The following is a 19,256-nucleotide window of genomic DNA, read 5'->3' on the forward strand; positions in this document are numbered from 1 at the left end:
CAAGGCATAAAAATAATTTTTAAGACTAAAAAAGTTACCATTTTAGAGATTCACAGTATGAAAATAATCTCTAGCTCCTCTGATCGCTCCTACTAAATTACTTTACAATAGTTAAAACGAAAATATATCTCATCAAGAGGAACGTAAAAGGTCTTACTACTACGGATGGACACTGCATTTACTCTGCAAAGATCAATTTTTGATTCTTGAAACATTTTCTTACTGCAACTTATAAAACTTATAATCATAAAATGGATATAAATATTTATTGAGAAGCAGTTGAATACTCACAGTGCTTGCTGCCGCACTAAAGCCAGCCTGACAGGAGCCTTGACGATGGTAACCCCAGTTGTCTGTAAAAAAATGACAATGCAATAATTTTTATATGCACAGTATACGCTGATGTTAATATTATATTATTAATTTGAATCTTAAAATTAAGACATAGGTAGTAAATAATAATTCTAATACTAATCTTCTTTAGAGTTTCAAGCGGTCAATCCAATGGCAATTTCTCATCCTAACCCAATGCAAAGCAATGACATTCTTGCACATATCTTCTTACACGCTGTTAAATGGACTTGAGATGTAGTCGTATGTACACTTGTACTTTTGTATGTCCGAGAAATAACGAAAATATTTGTCATGAACCAAAAGCGCAGGAAATGCATAAAAGAGTTGCTTGAAATGCCAAATAACCAAATAAGGATAATTATTCCTGACGGAATTGAAAGCTGACAAGCTGACACAGGCAATAGGAAGACCGACTGCGTTGCAATAAAATGTTTTTGCACAGATATACATATGTGCCCACATACAGACATATAACTATATATATTTATATATAAGGACTCAGTTTATATTGAGAAGCTTATGTAGAAAACGCCCTGTTGGGAAACTAAAACTTTTTCGAATAACATGAAGAAGATATTCATGATTTTTTAGCTCAGACTGGGCAAACAAATACTAAGGAACTTTATTTACACAAAAGTATTATCTTAAGACCGTGCCAGTATGGTAAATTTTGTATAAAATGGTGCTTAATACAAAAAGTTTGTTTTACGAAGTTAAGACATATTCCCAATAGGTCTCGAGTTCTTGGGACTACAATTTTCAAAGCCCAAAAATAGTTGCTGTTATGGTTTTAAAATAAACAGACAGATGACAAACCGAGAAGACTGCAGGAAATGTCTAAAACAGAGCACCAGGGAAACAATAGAGCATCTCTTGTACACTTGTGCGGCATTGGCATCACGCTGTAAGCAACTGGCATCCCCACGGTATGATACACTAGAGAAGGTATCGATAGCGAGGCCGCAGAGTCCGTTGAAATTCGAGTCAAGTGCAGGCATCCTAAAGGATGACTACTCCTCTTGAACCAAGCAACTGAACTCCATCTGTTATTGCAACCGACCGAAACTGGTCTAAGCATGGCCTATTGGCCTACCAGATTAACCTACCGTAACTTTTAAAATAAAACAGTTATTATCAAATCAGAAAAGCGAATTTAAGTCGAATCAGGGGTAGAAAAAATTTAAGTAACAAACCGAAACCAAAAAAAAAAATACTTGCAAAAAGATGATATTTTTCGATCCTCAAAAATTTTCACTTTTCGAGACAACCATTTTCGTTTTTATCCGAAAATACACCAGCGGTATGAGATTAAATGAATCTGTATTTAGTAAAACAATAATGCGAAAAATCCGCGTTTGGTAATAAAATTTCCGAAATCATATTTAAATCAATTGGATAAGGAGAGAATCAAATAGTTTTAACAGAAATATCACAAAGCAAAACAAGAGGACGTACCAAAAGCCAAAATACGTAAAATCGCAGCGATTATAAAACGACTCTCTTCATTTGTAGAGGTAATTTCAATCGAAACCTCGAAGAAGACTAATATGAAACATTCAAAAAGCATAACGAGTTACTTCGAGGTTCCTTAGAACCGCTATCGGTAGAATGAGAGCGAATCGGTGCTCCCGTATCCTCTTGTATTCTACTACTAAATAGCTGAATAGATTTAGTGATCTCTTTGCCCTCAGTAAGGCTAGCCTCTACTTAGTTTTGAAGCATTTAACGGACCATTGCCCTATTGGTGACCACGCAGTAAGGCTGAGGATCCTACCAGACGTTAACTGCAGAAGCTGCATGGAAGAAATAGAGATGGAAACTACACAACATTTCTTTCTTGACTGTCTCGCGTTTAAGAAGTCAAGACTTAAACACTTGGGAGCGCATACTTTCAGACATGCCACCGAGCTGGCGTTCCAAAACGAACAGTAGTTATTCTTTCTATGGCATCACAAAGGACTACATATAGTTCACGTGCGATCTTTGATCAGCCATCTAATCTAACCTAACATACTGCGATAATAAAAGTAGCGATAATAAAAATTATCAGACTTGTGGGAAATTTAAAGAGAAATGTAAGCGATTTAAAGCATTCGTAGCATACATTTAGGCTGTCACGTTTTAGTTTGGCTAGTTTCGGGTAATTTTAATGCCTCAACTACCCTACAGGGCACAAATCTACGCGAAAGTGAGCGAGGCGCTTGAGGTGAAGGTGAATGCAACGATTGCGATTGCAAAAGTTTGCCAACACCTTTGCGCCGATTGCAGCAACATTCTAAGTAAGAGACTCAAACAGAGAAAAACCGAACAAGTAAAACAGTGGCAAAAGCAACAACACAACAAAGTTGACAAAATGCGGCAAGCAGCAACAATAGCGGTATTGGCACAGCATTTGCAGTCGCGGCGGCAGTGGCAATGATCGTGCGTCGCCTTTTATTTACGCGATTTCACAGTGCGCTTTGTTGCTATTGTTGCACGCGTTGTGTTTGGCCCGTCAGAATGTTTGCACAACATTGTGCGCGCTATTGTGCCACACCGCGTGCGCGCGCCTGCGCGAAAGATCAAATTAAACGATAACAATTTGTCGCCGAAGTGTTTCAATTTAAACGTTCGCCAGCCAGAACCAAAGGCACAGAGCGGCACCGAAGACGGTGTGTGTAATAAAAAATCACAAGTTTTTGTTTGAATGCGAAGGAGTGCCTATTTAAGGAGCAGACCTTCTGTGCTCCGCCCCGCACTCCACCAACTTTCATGCCTCACTCTCGCCTCGTGTTGTTTGTGCTTGACTTTGCTGGCTTTCCTCGCCGCCTTGAAGCTTTGTGTTGAGCGACCGCTATGGTGGCTTGTGGCTACTGCTTTTAAGTGTTTATTGTTATTGTTGTTGCTGTTTTAGCTTTGTGTAGCGCGCTTTGTGTGCATGCAACGCGGTCGGACGTTTGTGCACGTGGTACACGTTGCGAACTAGCGTAACCTGGACGCGTAAGCATTCTCATTCCCTGTCTTCCAGGCAATGCTACACTGCTTGGCGTATACGTATGTATGTATGTATGGTTGTGTGCGTTCAGTGCGCTCACACATTATTTGTGTTATTATAGTTTTACTGTTGTTTGTTGTTCTTATTGCCGTACCTTGTGCTGCAGTCGCATATAACTTTCCACCATTCAAGAAGGTAATTCAAGTAATTCTCATAATAAAATCGCCCCCGTGTAGAATTTCAATTAGCTTTGTTGTCGAGCATTTTGTTTCACTTTTTTCCTCCACATCGTGGCAACATTTCAAGTCACCAAGTTGTTGTCACTGTGTTGTAGTACTTTGTTGATTGTTGCCATTGCTGTTGTTTTTGTGATTTTTTTTTTCGTGCTAACTTTTTTCGCTAGCCTTGCCTTCAAAGATTCTTTGTAACTATTAGTATGGCATTTGGTGCGTTAAGTTGGTATTTATTGCTCTGAGAAACTTCGGAATGTTCACCAGGTCCATTGCGGCAGTTAGTGGATGCTCTTGGCTCTTGATGCATGTAATTGTGACAATACATTTCAGTATTACTCGTATGTATTAGAAGATCACGGAGAAATTTTCAACTCTAAAATTTTACGTCTTAAAATAACAACAAATCTTTCTCGTCAAAATTTTCGTAAAACTTCTTCATTTATGGGAACATATTCTGGTGTTTTTTGTTTTTTGTACTAAATCTGGCAAAAAACTTTCCATCGATCCGATTTTTACAAGGGTTGATACTTTCAAATGACCTCTGTTAACTATAATTTTTAGTGTTTTTCATTTTTATTTTGTACGAAAAAAAATTATATTTTTAATGCTGGAAATTTTCAATAGGTAACTCCTTATATATTATTTTTGGGCACGCCTTGTAAAATTTCTCAGTCCACCATTAGATCTCTAATAGATTTTCAGCATTTCATTTCAAAAATATGTGAGTATCTTACCTTTTCCATTGGCATGAAAAAGCTAAAGATTGTTCTCTTAAATTTATCAGTCACAATAGTTGTCTGAATTCGACACGCTTTGGATAGCGAATCGAACAAAGAACCAGTATAAGTAAGGAAAACTGGCATAATTGATCGGATAACATAACAAACTACTTAATGGAATAGCCGCGTACTTTTCCCTATTTGATTGAACTGCATAATATGCTTCAAAAATATTTTTTTAGTAGAGACCACAACTGAAATATATTTTAACGAGTGAAAGTGGTGAATCGAAAGCACCTAACACTAGAAGACTTTGTTGAAACCTTAGACTGAAAGCATAAAACAAATACCAACGGATATTTCTTTTTTTTATCAAATTTTATTGACCACTGTAAGCTTAATGTTTGAAGTTTGTGCCTAATACCTAGAGGCTCATAGTTTCAAATTCTAGTAGGTATGAAAATATAAAATTAAAGTTCGGCTATAAACGTCGGCCCTTGGTAACATTTTGATAAAACAATTATTTACAGCATGTTTTCTTATGGAAAAAGCTTTTCATGAAATTTATCACGCGTTTTGAAGTGGTATGAACTGCTGGAAGCTTGAATTGTCTAATCAAATTGTACAAAATATATATTTTTTTCTGCTTACACCAAGATATATACGATTTGACAGTATTAAACTTCTAGCTCACGATTAAAAGATCTTGCGACCTAAAATTTCAGACAGTCACCATATTTTTCGCAGTGTATCAGATATGCGTAATGCTGTTTGAATTGACTTCTTATTACCATTGAAGTAATTTAGTTTTAAATGTGTTAAATTCTATGCAATTTTCTTAAAGAGAGGCTTATTTAAATGTAAGTCTAGTACTTTAACGTCTCTTTTAGGTCTGCTGAAAGTCTACTCGTAATTTAATGGGTTTCACTTTTATACCCTGAACAGGGTATATTAAGTTTGTCACGAAGTTTGTAACACCCAGAAGGAATCGTCGGAGACCCTATAGAGTATATATATAAATGATCAGTATGTCGAGCTGAGTCGATTTAGCCATGTCCGTCTGTCTGTCCGTCCGTCTGTCTGTCAGTATTTATACGAACTAGTCCCTCAGTTTTTAAGATATCGTTTTTAAATTGAAAACATCATTTTCTTTTCAAGAAGCTGCTCATTTGTCGGAACGGCCGATGTCGGACCACTATAACATATAGCTGCCATACAAACTGAACGATCGGAATCAAATGCTTGTATGGACAACTGTTACATTTGACAAGATATATTCACGAAATTTGGTATATATTATTTTCTAAGGCAACAATGTAATCTCCGAAGAAATTGTTCAGATCGGTTAGCTATAGCATATAGCTTCCATACAAACTGAACACATAGTTACTAACAGAAATGCACCTGTGAAGGGTATTTAGCTTCGGTGCAAAGGAAGTTAACGTTTTTTCTTGTTTTATCATGAATTGTATATATTACATATTACATATCATTGTACTCTGAAAAATAGATTCATAGACACCTCTAAGAAGGTCTTTCCAAGTACATATGAGGTCTCAAGGTAATGGGAAGGTCATCCGCCTTCCGGTTTACTATTTGTTTCTTATTATCCTTACGAGTTCATCGTAGTTCTAACCATTTGAAAAATATTAAATGTTGAAGGGAAGGATATGGTGCTTGAAAATTGTTAGACAATTGTTAGGGAGATGCCAAGAGAGCTCGGCATCTCTAGCTAGTCCGCTCGAATGATTTTGGTGGATATTTTAAGTACGAAAAGCGTTCTTGTTCGACTCGTTCCGATAAAGCTGCATGTTTTTCAAAAAGGAGAATCGTGAACAGGTCTCTGTGCTTGAGCGTGCGAATTCCGATCCTAGATTCATGGAGGGCGTTATAACTTCCGATGAGACATGAGTTTGCAAACAAGTCAACAATCATCGGAAGGGAGGGAAAACAACGTGACGAAACCAAAAAAACCACGACAAAGCCGCTCAAAAGTCAAGGTGATGCTCATTGTTTTTTTTTTCGATAGTCGTAGTTGGGTATATCATGAATTTATTGCGAAGGGACAGTAGGTCAATAAGGAGTTCTATGTGTTTTTATTCTTATGCTTAACTTGAAATTTCTTTGACATAGAATTTTGAAGAACAATTTACATTTGTATTCGTAATTATATTTATATTGATAAATATATAGAGAAAACTATATCATGCCAACTCCTCTCAGTTATTCGATATCAAATTACTCCCTTAACCACAAAATAAAAATCGATTTAAAATATGTTTAACCAGCGAAAGCCACACATTTAACCCGTCAAAAAGTGACAGCAAAAAGGAAATCCTCGCAACCAGCTCAAAAAAGTCAAATTGCTGTAAAAAATACTTGAGAAAGTAAATTCGATACACTTGCAGGCTTCTTCTCGCCGAATTCACCACATTTGTTTAACGTACCTTGTTGAGTAGTACTGATGATAATGTGTACACTTTTGCCACTTTGTACATATTGTTTTGTATATACCATACATATGGACATATGTGTACATACCCTTCCATATACCCATGAAGACACAAATTGTTTGGGAATCCCTTCAAATTGCCGCTGCATTCAGGGTGAATATTACCACAATTAAATGCTATAAAAACTGTGTAATCAAATACCTTGTAAGTGTCAAGTAACGGCATTCTAAAAATATTTAACAAATCGACTGCTACCGAAATACTCAAATCACAGGGTTATACTAAGAGTGTATGTGTATTTAACCCTATAAGTGCCGCGGAAAGCCGCGTGTCATTGATAAAAAAAATACTTTTCGGATTTAAGCGCATATTTTTAGAAATCTAGGCAGTGCTCATAAATAAAAGACTAAATTACTGAGACGTGCGTGAAACGGAAATTACAAAAAGTTGTTGTTTTTGGTTGTTGCAGACAACGACATTGCACTTGACAGCTGTGGAACGTCTAGCGCGTGAGGGCTTGTGGGATTATTTTAAAAATAGATGTAGATTTACATGCCTTGCACTCATGTAGAGTATAGAAGTATGCGAGCTGAGGATAACCATATGTGTATATTAGTCAAAATATTGAGTCCTATTATAAATATTATAAAATAGTATATATTTTTTTGTTGGTAGTCCAAGGCTAACATGAATGATATTGTAGCATTATAATAATATTAATACTACCATATACTTTCTCTATACAGGATTCATCTTCCAAAAATCGAAAAAAATTTTTAAACTATTTGAAAATCTCGGTTTCCCCGAGAGAAGCAAGTAAAAGTTAGATAGGAATATGTATCAATGCATAAGATCCCTTTACTGCAGTAGTAATTAAATAGTTCTAATATTTAATATTTGTAAAAAAACAGCCTTTCTCTTTTTCGCTCCTAATTGATTTCCTCGAATACTTGTCTAAAATTTCACTAAAAAAGCATTAGCTGGCATATGATTTAGTAAATGCAAAGATCTCAATATAAATATGTACATACATCTTTTGAATGCTCCTTTCTAAGAAAAATAATTTGTTCGGGCACTTGGTTTGAAGAGTGGCATGCGGACTGTTTGACTTTGGCTTATTTGCTAAATGAAATTTCCACAAAATTGCCGTTGACAAACCACAACGAAATGCTAATGGTAATTGCCTGCACTTTTATGGTCTTCTTAAAATGAAGAAATTTACGAAAAGTCATTAGAAAGTAAATGTATGTTTTAAGCTGGAAAATATTATGCTGCAGTACATATAAGTACATATTTGTATATAAATTTGCACTTGCCACATATTTTTTATATACTAAATACTTACAGCACCTTTAACATGCCCTACAAGACTCAAGTTTAGCGATCATTGCGGTGTTTACCCTAAAACCATACTACTCACTAATACGAATTTACCACATAAAAATGTGCTTTAAAATCAACTTAATGAAACAAACTCGAATTTAATGAAAAATTCGGTGTTTAGCTTAAACACTACTCATAAAAGCTGAGTTTATGAAATTAAAGATTTGCTTTTAAATGCTCTTAAGCAGGGAGGCAATAGATGTGGCGGTTCACGGAAAGCGGCTGCATATAACGGGTATTTTCATAGGGATGCTGCAAAAGCAGGCCGATAGTGACAGCAAACGACGCCATATTTTTCCCGCTTTTTTGACATTTCTTTTCAATAAGGTTTGCCATTTCATCATGGAAAGATATACTATCCAACAACGAGTCGAAATTATTAAAATTTACTACCAAAATTCGCAGTCAGTGGCCTCAACTTTAAGAGCGCTACAGCCAATTTATGGTCGTCATAACCGTCCTGTCAGTTCAACAATTGAGCGTCTCGGGGAAAAATTTGATTTCACATGCACAGTACAAAATGTTCCCGGGCCAATGAGACAAGGAGATGTCCATAGCGTCGAGAGTACTGCTGCCGCTAGCGCATTAATTGAGGAAGACAAATATCAGTCTCTCACACGTCGTTCTCAAGCGTCTGGCATCTCTGTGACGTGCTTTTGACGATTTTTGCGAAAAGATCTTGGCCTATATCATTAAAACTTGAAAAAGTGTTTTCATCGAAAAATTATCTTCAACGATGAGGCTCATTTCTGGCTGAATTGAAACTTCTAGGAAATAGACATGAGAGAAAGGCCGTAACACCTCCTCTGCTTCTCTTCAGACTTATCTAGAACTCGTCTTAGATATCTAGAAGTCACGAAATACCAAGAATTATATGAAATACTCTAAAAACTCGTTGCTATAGTTTATTGAAATACAATCCTTTTTTTGCATTTTATAATAAGTAGTCAATGTCATACTCACGATAATCAAGTGTGTTGAATTTTTGCAGAGCTTTAAGTAACGTGTGGTTAATAATCAATATTTCATAAGTTTAACATTAAATTGGGCAGTATTATAATAGCTCTTGGGTTTAACTGAACTATTCTTCCTCAGACTACAATCATCTGTTCATAGTTTTCTATTCAGAACTCAGACTAAGAGTAAAGGTACCTTCAAGTTTCGCCAGGAAACGCAGTCACTTATCTCAAGTAGTTATTAAGGGGTTACAGGGGTTTACGGGTTTCCAAAAATCGATTTTTTATTGTCTTGTTAAATAGCACAACACCGCTAGAATATTGTCCTGAATTTTCAAGTTTATCCGAGTAATATTTTTGGAGATACAGCCTTGAAAACTTTGTTTTTGAAGTCGGTTGGCAAGATTTCTCGAGAACTACTCAACGAACCTTTTTTGTAAAAATTTCTGCCAAAAACCCAATTTTCAGTTATTTTTCTTTCTTCCAAGTTCTAAGTTAAAGTTTTAACTAAAACATGTATTTTTTTCACTTTAGATGATTTGCATCATTATGGAACTATAAGTAGTTATTCTGCCAACGGGGGACGATCCTTTTTCCGAGGGGTCACCGACAATCGCATTGCAAAGGCCGAGTTCAAACTAATTTGTTTAAAAAAAAATTCAGAATTCCTTTGTTAATAGTGTATGTTTAAAACCATAAAAATTCTAATAAAATGTTTAATTTTATATGTGAGAAAAAAATTGTTGAAAAAAGGCTGTTTTTTAACCGAGGAGACCCATGTTAGGGGTTTGGGGCTTTTTTTTCATAATAACTAGAGTCAATGTTACAAATTTTTGCTTTCATCCATTTTTTAATAAGAAGTAAGATAGTATATATTAAATGCCTGAGGTTTATGAAAATCTAAAGAGGAAATAGGCTTTAGGCAATAGTCGTTATTGCTGTTGAAAATCAAGCTTACATTCACTTATGCTTTGATTACTTAGTTTTATTAAATTACTAGTGGGTCCACTTTATACTGTTAATCATATAATAAATTATTCAATACAGTGACCATTTTTAACGAATAAAGGTGAAAACGTTTTTGTCGGTATAAGAATCCAAACGACTAATTTTGAATATGTTCATACAAATAAATGTCATTGGCAAAAATAACGAATTTAAGGCTGCTTTCTCAATATCTGTTTACCAGCCTTTCTGTCCAGTTAATAGAATTGTCAGCTTAGTAGATTGTACTTACTAAACATCAACAATGTGCATGGCTAATGGACTACTTTTCAGTCTTCATAACATTTCTTTCAATTTTCAAATATATGAAACAAAGAAGCAAAATATCAATAGACGCGAAGATAACTCGAGACCACTTTTCTAATACCACGTTTCAAATTGGCTTATGCGAAGTGTGCAGAAAGCACCGGAATTCGCCTTTTTTTACACCGTTCGATATTGTGCACCTATGCCAAAGCTTGTTCCAATCGTGGAAAAACTTTTCAGACTCGATTTTTGGGATAGCCTTTAGCTCCTTGAGCGAGTTTCATCTATCTTGTAAAAATACGACTTATTTTTGAAAATAGGAGAAAGTAGCACCGTGGCATGGCTGACAAATGTGGGGGCTGGGACATCGTCAAAGTTTTGTTTTTGGTCAAGCATTCATAAAGGAGTAACGAATGTCACAATTGAACCTACTAAACCTGCGCAATTAAAATTTTTAAAATTTTCTTCTGAACACTCCTCAATTATTGGAATGCGTCACAGTTTTAGCTCTCGATTTCGGCTGCCAAATTCTATCAACTGTGTGCACATAATTCAATTCTTATTCAGCGTAACAAATAAAATTAAATTATGAAGTATACTATATGTAGTACATATATGCCTATATTTGTATATGTAAGTCGGGCTGAAATAAACTTCCATCCAATATTTATGCCCATATAATAATAATATTTCTCATACTCACTTGTGCGACAGGGTGAGACTTCGTTGAAATGCGTCAAATTCCTGGATGTAAAGCACGTACCGACTGGGTCATAACGCAGTGACTTATTCGGTGTCATTGTATGGAAGACGTAGCGTGGAGCACAGGCCTTAAAAGAAAAAAGTAAAAAATAACGAGCAGTTAAAAAATATGCAAGGGGATATGATATAAATAAAATAAAAAGTAAAAAATGAATGCGCGAGTTAAATTTAATTTCCATACATAAATAAACGTCGATGCAATTCAAATAAATAACGGTGAAAATATTAGAGGAAAAGTGGGAAACCTCACTTTAGCCCAGACAGCAACCTCAACACCAACATCTAACGCACTCAAGGCGCTGCTGGTCCGCATTGAAATGATTTTTTTTATTTTTTGAGAGATTCCCACTAAAACGTCACTATTTGTTTGCGTCTGCGCATTAAATTGTTTGCGCATTTGTTTACTTATGTGCATATTGGGTGAATGCAATTACTTTTACAAATTTATACAATACGCGTCGGAGTACTTATACCAAAAAGAGTTGAAATGCACAAATGCTTGGCTTACGCGGCGTACGCATCCGCGCCTTATATGGGCCACAGGCGAAAAAATGGGCGCATATAAAAGCAAAACGCTGCAGCATATTTGCACAAAAGGCCCGAGGCAAAGCTTAAGCACTTATGCGTGCACACATGCGCACATTTAAGCATGCAAACATAGCCACATACATACATATATGAACGTGGATATGTGACCAGTGGCGGGGGATTACCTATGCGCCTCATCTGCTGCGGCGCGCATACTCGAGTGGAGCAGGGTTTTCGGCCTCACGGTCGCGGCACACACGTGAGAAGCATTTGCGCTTTTATTGTTTGCCCACACTGCTCACTTATGTGCGCGGCGCGGCATGCTAGCTCGAGCTGCCGGTGAGCTTGTCTCCTGACTATTACCTTGGCGGCTGGCGGCTGGCGGTTGAGTGGTGTCTATCCGCTGCATTTCACCGCCGGCTTTGTGCTGGCTTGTAGCTGAATTTTAAGCACTTCATGTCTGAAAATATTTGGCAAAGCATATATGCATATATTCCATGCTGTGCTATGCCTTACAGTTGTCCGTCTGAAATTTTGTAGCTTAACATTTTTTTCCTTTTTGCTGCTCCTGTTGTTTGTTAGACGCTAAAGTGTTGGTGGACATCGCCGTCGTGTTGCGCGCACACGTTGAATGCATTAAAGCGCAAACAGAATTTTTTATTTGCGAAAAAAAAACAAAAGAACAACAACAATAACTGAAATAGAACAGTCCGTTCAGTGCATTGAAAAGACTTTGATCGCTGGACAAAAGCGTTGATGGGCAGTGCACGGTGGTGCTGTGGTGGAGGTTTTGCGACGAAGATTGATTGCGGACTGCAGATTTTGTGGGGCAGTTTAAACGCCTAGAGAGGGTTCAAAAGTTTTGCCTGTCAATTCGATTATATAGAGATAATATAAAGTAGAGAGCAGAAAGTCATTTCAAACCGTCAAAATAAACCACCGGCGAATCTCAACCTATACATAGCTTGTAACATAACATACTCTTTCCCACGAAGTTATATAATGAGAACATACACCCAGAAATGTACTAAAGCATTAGCCAATGGGTTTGGCTGATTTCGAAGTTTAGATATACTATATGTTTCATTCTGCTGTCCTCTACTTTTTGAGTCCTCTATCTAGGTGAATACCAAGATAAGTTTCTTCGGTCATATTTTTGGTCTTAGCGAAATGGTAACATGCCCACACTTTTGTTCATTCACATTTATACGCCAGTTGGCTAGCCACTCTTCGAAAGAACTTAAATGCTCCGCTAATATTCTTGAAGCTATAATATCGCATTTGCTACGGCCCATTAAAGCTATGTCCTCCGCAAAGGTTGAAGTCAATACATTATAAGCTCGTGGAAAATCTGCTGTATATATACACTGCCCTGTGGTACACCATCTCTCATCTTTCGTTCATCAGAAATGAAAACTCCTAATTTAACCATAAATTGTTTACTATTTAAATAAGACTCCAATGTTTTATACAATTCGAAAGGTATAATTTTTTAAATTTTTAATAAAAAGCCTTCGTGCCACACCTTATCAAAGCTGAGCTAAGTCTGAGGAAATGTGACATCTTTGACAGTAACCATTTTTCAAATATTTTAGAAAGACTGATTGGTCTGCGTTAGGTCTTTCCGAGGTTTATCTATCAGAACAATCTGCGGCTTTTTCCATGAAATCGATAGTGGATCCATTGATCCATGGATAGTATCCAAAACTAAGAATTGCATTGAAGAACAAAGAGAACACCTCTACAGCAATATTTGGTAATTCCATTAGCATTTTTGGGGTAATATTATCATGTCTTGGCGACTTTTTGGATTGAGTTCTTTTATGAGTCGAACAACTTGTGTTGGGTAAGATTTGCAGCTTAAAGTTTTTCTTTTCTAAGTGGAAGGGAGGCCATTTGTCTGCCATTCTCGTCTTGAACGCCTTTTTTGATTTACAAGCTTTTCTATTTCTCTATTACTGACCAAGCTTATAGTTATTGTTTGGTGTTACTAAGACAGCAGCGTTAGTTATTACATCGTTCTCTTATTCGTTCATCAATATTTCTTCCTGCATTTATTTTCTACTCAGTATTAACCAGTTTGTTTTATAAGATGTTTGACCCACTTCTGGATCAACGAATAAGGGTTATAAACTTTACGAATATTTTGCTTAAAATTGAAGTTTTTTTTTGTTAAAAATAATAACTTTTAATTTTTTTGTTTTGTTTTTTTTTTTTTTTAGAGACTTTAGGCCTTTGAACAGTATCTTTTAGAAGAGATGTTTTTAGATTTCATCGAAGATCTTGTCTAACTGGAAAAAATTTGACTTTTTTCTGCAAAAATTTTAATGTGCATTTTCAAAATGTTCTCTAAAAATTTTGAAAGAATTGATGCAGTAGTTTGTTTTCTAACTTCAAAAAATCGCCTTTATCACACTTGGTGTGTCCGTTTTGTTCAATTCAATCCAACATCAAAAACTCTTAATGTATATATTATTATATTAAGTATATAAGCACAAACGTGTTTTTATTTTTATAAATTTTTATTGAAAAATCACAAATTTATTCCCATTAATAAATATTTTTATTTTCTTTCTTTTCTAGAAAAGTGTTATCAAAATGAAGTGTGTTACTGTAAATTAAAGACTCTGCAAAATATCTTCAAATTTGTGTATTTATGAGGTGAGTACATCATTTTCACTATCTTCTTAAATTTTCTCACTATAACCATCTTTCTTCGTTCATATGTATATTATAATTTCATAAATCGGGGTAATTGGGGAGCTATCTCATAGAAACTTTCGAAGTGAAAAAACGAACTATTTAACAAAGTTGCTAAGGAGAGTATTATAGTTTTGTTCACATAACGGTTATTTGTAAGTCCTAAAACTAAAAGAGTCAGATATAGAGTTAAACATATATACCAAAGTGTTTAGGGTGACAAATAGAGTTGAAATCCGGATGTCTGTCTGTCCGTCCGTCCGTCCGTGCAAGCTGTAACTTGAGTAAAAATTGAGATATCATTATGAAACTTGGTACACGTATTTCTTGGCTCCATAAGAAGGTTAAGTTCGAAGATGGCCAAAATCGGCCCACTGCCACGCCCACAAAATGGCGAAACCGAAAAACTATAAAGTGTCATAACTAAGCCATAAATAAAGATATTAAAATGAAATTTGGCACAAGGGATCGCATTAGGGAGGGGCATTTTTGGACGTAATTTTTTTGGAAAAATGGGCGTGGCCCCGCCCCCTACTAAGTTTTTTGTACGTATCTCGGAAACTACCACAGCTATGTTAACCAAACTCTACAGAGTCGTTTTCTTCAGGCATTTTCATATACAGTTAAAAAATGGAAGAAATCGGATAATAACCACGCCCACCTCCCATACAAAGGTTATGTTGAAAATCACTAAAATTGCGTTAACCGACTAACAGAATACGTCAGAAACCCTAAATTTTACGGAACGAACTGCAGAAGGAAGCTGCACCCAGGCTTTTTTTTAATAGAAAATGGGCGTGGCGTTGCCCACTTATGGACCAAAAACCATATCTCAGGGACTACTATACCGATTTCAATGAAATTCGGTATATAATATTTTCTTAACACCCTGATGACATGTACGAAATATGGGTGAAATCGGTTCACAACCACGCCTTCTTCCAATATAACGCTATTTTGAATTCCATCTGATGCCTTCTCTGTCTAAATACATTAGGAACCAATGATGATAGCGGAATAAAACTTTACACAAATACGGTATTTGAAAAATATGTAAATGACGGATAATGAAATCTCGATCACCTTATCATGCGAGAGTATAAAATGTTCGGTGACACCCGAACTTAGCCCTTCCTTACTTGTTTTCTAGTATATTTTAGCAATTTTTGACATTTCATAAAGGGATTACATTGGCTTCCTTGGGTAGAAACAATCTTTTTCAAACATTTTTTTTTCTTGTAAAAATTGAAATATTTTATAATAATTTTTATTGTTACAAACATACACTATTAACAAAGAAATTCTGAAATTAAGTGAAATAATGCGTGTTTTAGTTAAAACCTTAACTTAGAACATGGATGAAGGAAAAAAATGAAAACTGCACTTTTGGCAGACATTTTTTGAAAAAAAAAAATTACAATTTCGATGAAAATTTCGCGAATTTTATTTTGCAAATAGTTGTAACGAAAAAATAAATCCTGTGTCCACGTCTTTAAGAATTGTATCCCAAAAACCTGTGTAAAATTTCATGAAGATCGGTTAGATAGTTCTCGAGAAATCAAAAATACGATTTCGAGAAAAACGCGTTTAAAGAGGAGCGAGCGCACAAGTTCTCAAGGCTGTGTCTCCAAAACTAATACTCGGATCAACCTGAAAATATAGGAAAATATTCTAGAGGTGTTGTAGAATTTAAAAAGGCAATAAAAGAGTTCGATTTTTTGAAACCCGTAAACCCAACGATGCAATTAACTCTTGTGAATGCGAGCTTGGTCCGGTTAACGAGATTTAATTGTGAGGGCTATGTATTCATACAGCTCCTTCATTTTGTAAATTAGCAAATTGTTAAGCTAATATAATCAAAATGGTATTTGAATAGCTTAAAGGTTTATCTAAAACTTCTATTATACATTTTCATACTAGAGCTTGTATTAAACTAAGGCTTGAAATTTTGCCTAAAAGTATGCAGTGAGCTAAAGATAGCAAATTGTGAGTTCTTTAGATACTTCTACTATTGCAACAATTTTGTGTATACTATTTGCAAATTAAAACACTGTGCTCTTGACCCTCAAATATGAGCTTATATACGCATGGACACATGTATGTATGTGTTTATGCGCTTTTTATAGTAGATCGCCAAACTATGAGAATAAGTTGTTTGCAAGACACCACCACACACACGCGCTATGAACAAAAATGCATATGAAAATAAAACAAAAACAACAAAAACGTATTTAAGAGCACAAAAGATAGCTAAAGTTATTTGCGCTTTGCTAAACCGTCTTCTGTCCTTTCGACATCTTTTTTATAACCAAGAAGCTTAAGTCATATTGACCATTTGCGGCATGAAAAGGTTAAGGCAGTAGGGCATAATTGTACACACATACAAGCACACACACTTACATGTGCTGTTGCATAAATGCCGCAAACTTTATGCACCGTGATATATACATATATATTTATATATTATATCTGTGCAGTTGTCGCTTGGCAGCTAAGGCTATTGTCAGCGTGCAAAAAAACGTCCGCAGTGCTAAAGATGAAGACTTACGAGTCCATAACAATGTGGACAGCCGCGCAGCCGTAAAAGAACACGAGCATGGGTATAATATGTACCTTTTAAATGTGCGCATGCGCGCATAATAGCACAACAGCGCAGGCGGCCATCAACTGCACAGTCCCCAGAAAAGGCATGGCAAGGCAAGTCGAGTGGAAGATATATTGTACCGATTTGACCAATGGATTAAATATGTATGTATGTATGTATGTCGCAGATAAATCAAAATACTGCGAAAGCAAATAAAACAATAAAATAATAACAGCAATAATAATAATAACAGTGGAGACAATCGCAATAAAAAATCAGCATAATTCGTTGGCGATGTCAGCGATTGTGTTGCTGTTGTTGTGCGATCGTTTTTGATTTCGTTCTGAATTATTTATTTATTTAGTTTGCTCGTATTGTGCTTCTTCTTCCTTTTATGCTTTGCTAAACGATATTAAATACTATGAAACGTCAACAGTGGAAATCGTGATTTTCTGACTATTCAAGGGAACAATGGACAATATTGAGCGTATTAAAAATAGTTGGAGCGCATAAAATACACTTTTAGTTGTTGTATTACATTTAGTTGAAGATTTGTCTTTATACACGGGGGGATAGTAATATGTGTTGTCTTAGGTGTTGAAAATGGTATTTTTAGTAAGGATTATGAAGATTAAAATGATATCATATGCCTTGGTTTTCATTGAAAAAAATATCAACTCACAAAATCGTACAAATTTCCATTGTTTGGAATTAAAATAAATAAAAAGGTTTTCTTGCAACGCAATAATTATTTTATAGTTTTGTTTTACCACGCCGTTGATTCCAAAATCACTATTTTAATTGGTAACTTGAGCAAAATGCAGACCGCTGTTAGCATTAATATCGATATCGGATACCTAATAAGCTTCTAACCAAAGCTTCGGGTCTCTCATATTGGCCAAAGCTGATCACTTTCGTGCGATTGCTTCTTCAAATGATCCAATTGTTAACAGTATAGGTCCGAATTATAAGTTTTGGAGGAGGGATTAGATTTAGAAGATTTCCTTCTAATCCCACCAAATGCATAGCCGGATCTTCAATAATGGTTGCGATTTCTTTCAACTTTAACGAAGATATTTTTGCATGAATACTTAAACAAAAACGATCCATCATATATTGATGTCTAAGGAAAAGCTTTCTGCCAACCAAAAAATATGATTTCTCATAAACGACTGAGCTAAAAATTATGGCCTGAATTCTGCTTTCAAAAAAATGTGTTTACCTACACCGGTTACCAAAAAGGCAAAATAAACCTTTCGGGATAAAGAATCTATGTAGATCATCTGATAAAGATTTCATGGTCTATTGAACTGTGGAAAATTACATATTTTTTATTAGAACTTTCAAAGAATGAACTTCTCTTACTATGTATCATAAAAAATCCACTCAGTTAGAATAATATAGATTTCTAATTTTATGTGTACAAAACCACCCAGGCATTCATGATATGCAGACGCCTAGGGCTGCAAGCCAGGTATCATTAGGTGGCTGTATACCTTGATCGTAAGACCTATTGTCACTTATTCAGCGGCTGCTTAAACATCTAAGTCTTCGGGAGGCTTTCAACTACCGAAGCTGCACAGGCTCGCCTGTGTCTGCGCGTCAGTGGCAATGCGCACTTGCCCAATCGCAGCACTTGAAGTCATGCTCTAACTCACACTGCTGTATCTAGTAATCAAACATGCTGCTCTTGGCAGCAGAGGATTTCGGCAAATGCAAGATAACATCATCTCAACAAATTAAGGCCCTAGGGGTAGACATACCACTAGCCCTTCTTCCAAGAGACGGCATTACGAAGAGGCTTAACTTTACAAAGAAGTTCAGAGTTACTCCCGGCGGAATGGAACGATTCACGGTCGACCTACTACTGAGGGGCAGCACTATCCAGTGGTACACTGACGGCTTGGAAACAACGGAAGTCATTGGAGCAGGCATTGCAGGACCACATGCCAACATATCCATACCAATGGGACATTTTCCGAGCATCTTTCAAGCAGACGTCTTCGCTATAAGTCAGTGAGCAGAGATCCAGGATGTTGGAGCCAGTATCACGGATTGCAGTGGGGTCCCAGTGATCCGCACTGAGGAGGGAGTGGGGAGAGAACAGCATTGGCAACAGGTAACAAGAATGTGCCATGCTAAGCTACTTCTAGGAGGGACAACCTTGCAAGGTTTAAGGAAATTATCAACCTTCCTCGAAACAAATTTCACCCCCTGTCGCGCTCTATAAAGGGCTCTTCAGGCTCAGGAAGCACTTGTCCAACATAGGCATAGTCTCTGGCGCAAATTACCGGTTCGGCGCCATGGAACAGGAAACTCCTGAAGACCTGATTCTGTATTGCCCAGCAATTTGCAGAAG

The 19,256-nt window shown here is 36.2% G+C and overlaps 1 protein-coding gene across 1 annotated transcript in view; it reads right to left on the minus strand.

The window, feature by feature from the left end:
• LOC120773833 (integrin alpha-PS2) overlaps positions 1-19,256 on the minus strand; it is a 68,091-nt gene that overhangs the window by 14,610 nt on the left and 34,225 nt on the right. The window contains exons 4-5 of the mRNA XM_040102954.1: positions 11,027-11,153; positions 292-353 (exon numbers count right to left, since the gene is read on the minus strand). Coding sequence (XP_039958888.1) covers positions 292-353; positions 11,027-11,153 — 189 coding nt within the window. The remainder of the gene's footprint in view (positions 1-291; positions 354-11,026; positions 11,154-19,256) is intronic.

Source organism: Bactrocera tryoni, chromosome 4 (genome assembly GCF_016617805.1).
Source record: "Bactrocera tryoni isolate S06 chromosome 4, CSIRO_BtryS06_freeze2, whole genome shotgun sequence".
In the NCBI taxonomy this organism is placed as follows: domain Eukaryota; kingdom Metazoa; phylum Arthropoda; class Insecta; order Diptera; family Tephritidae; genus Bactrocera; species Bactrocera tryoni.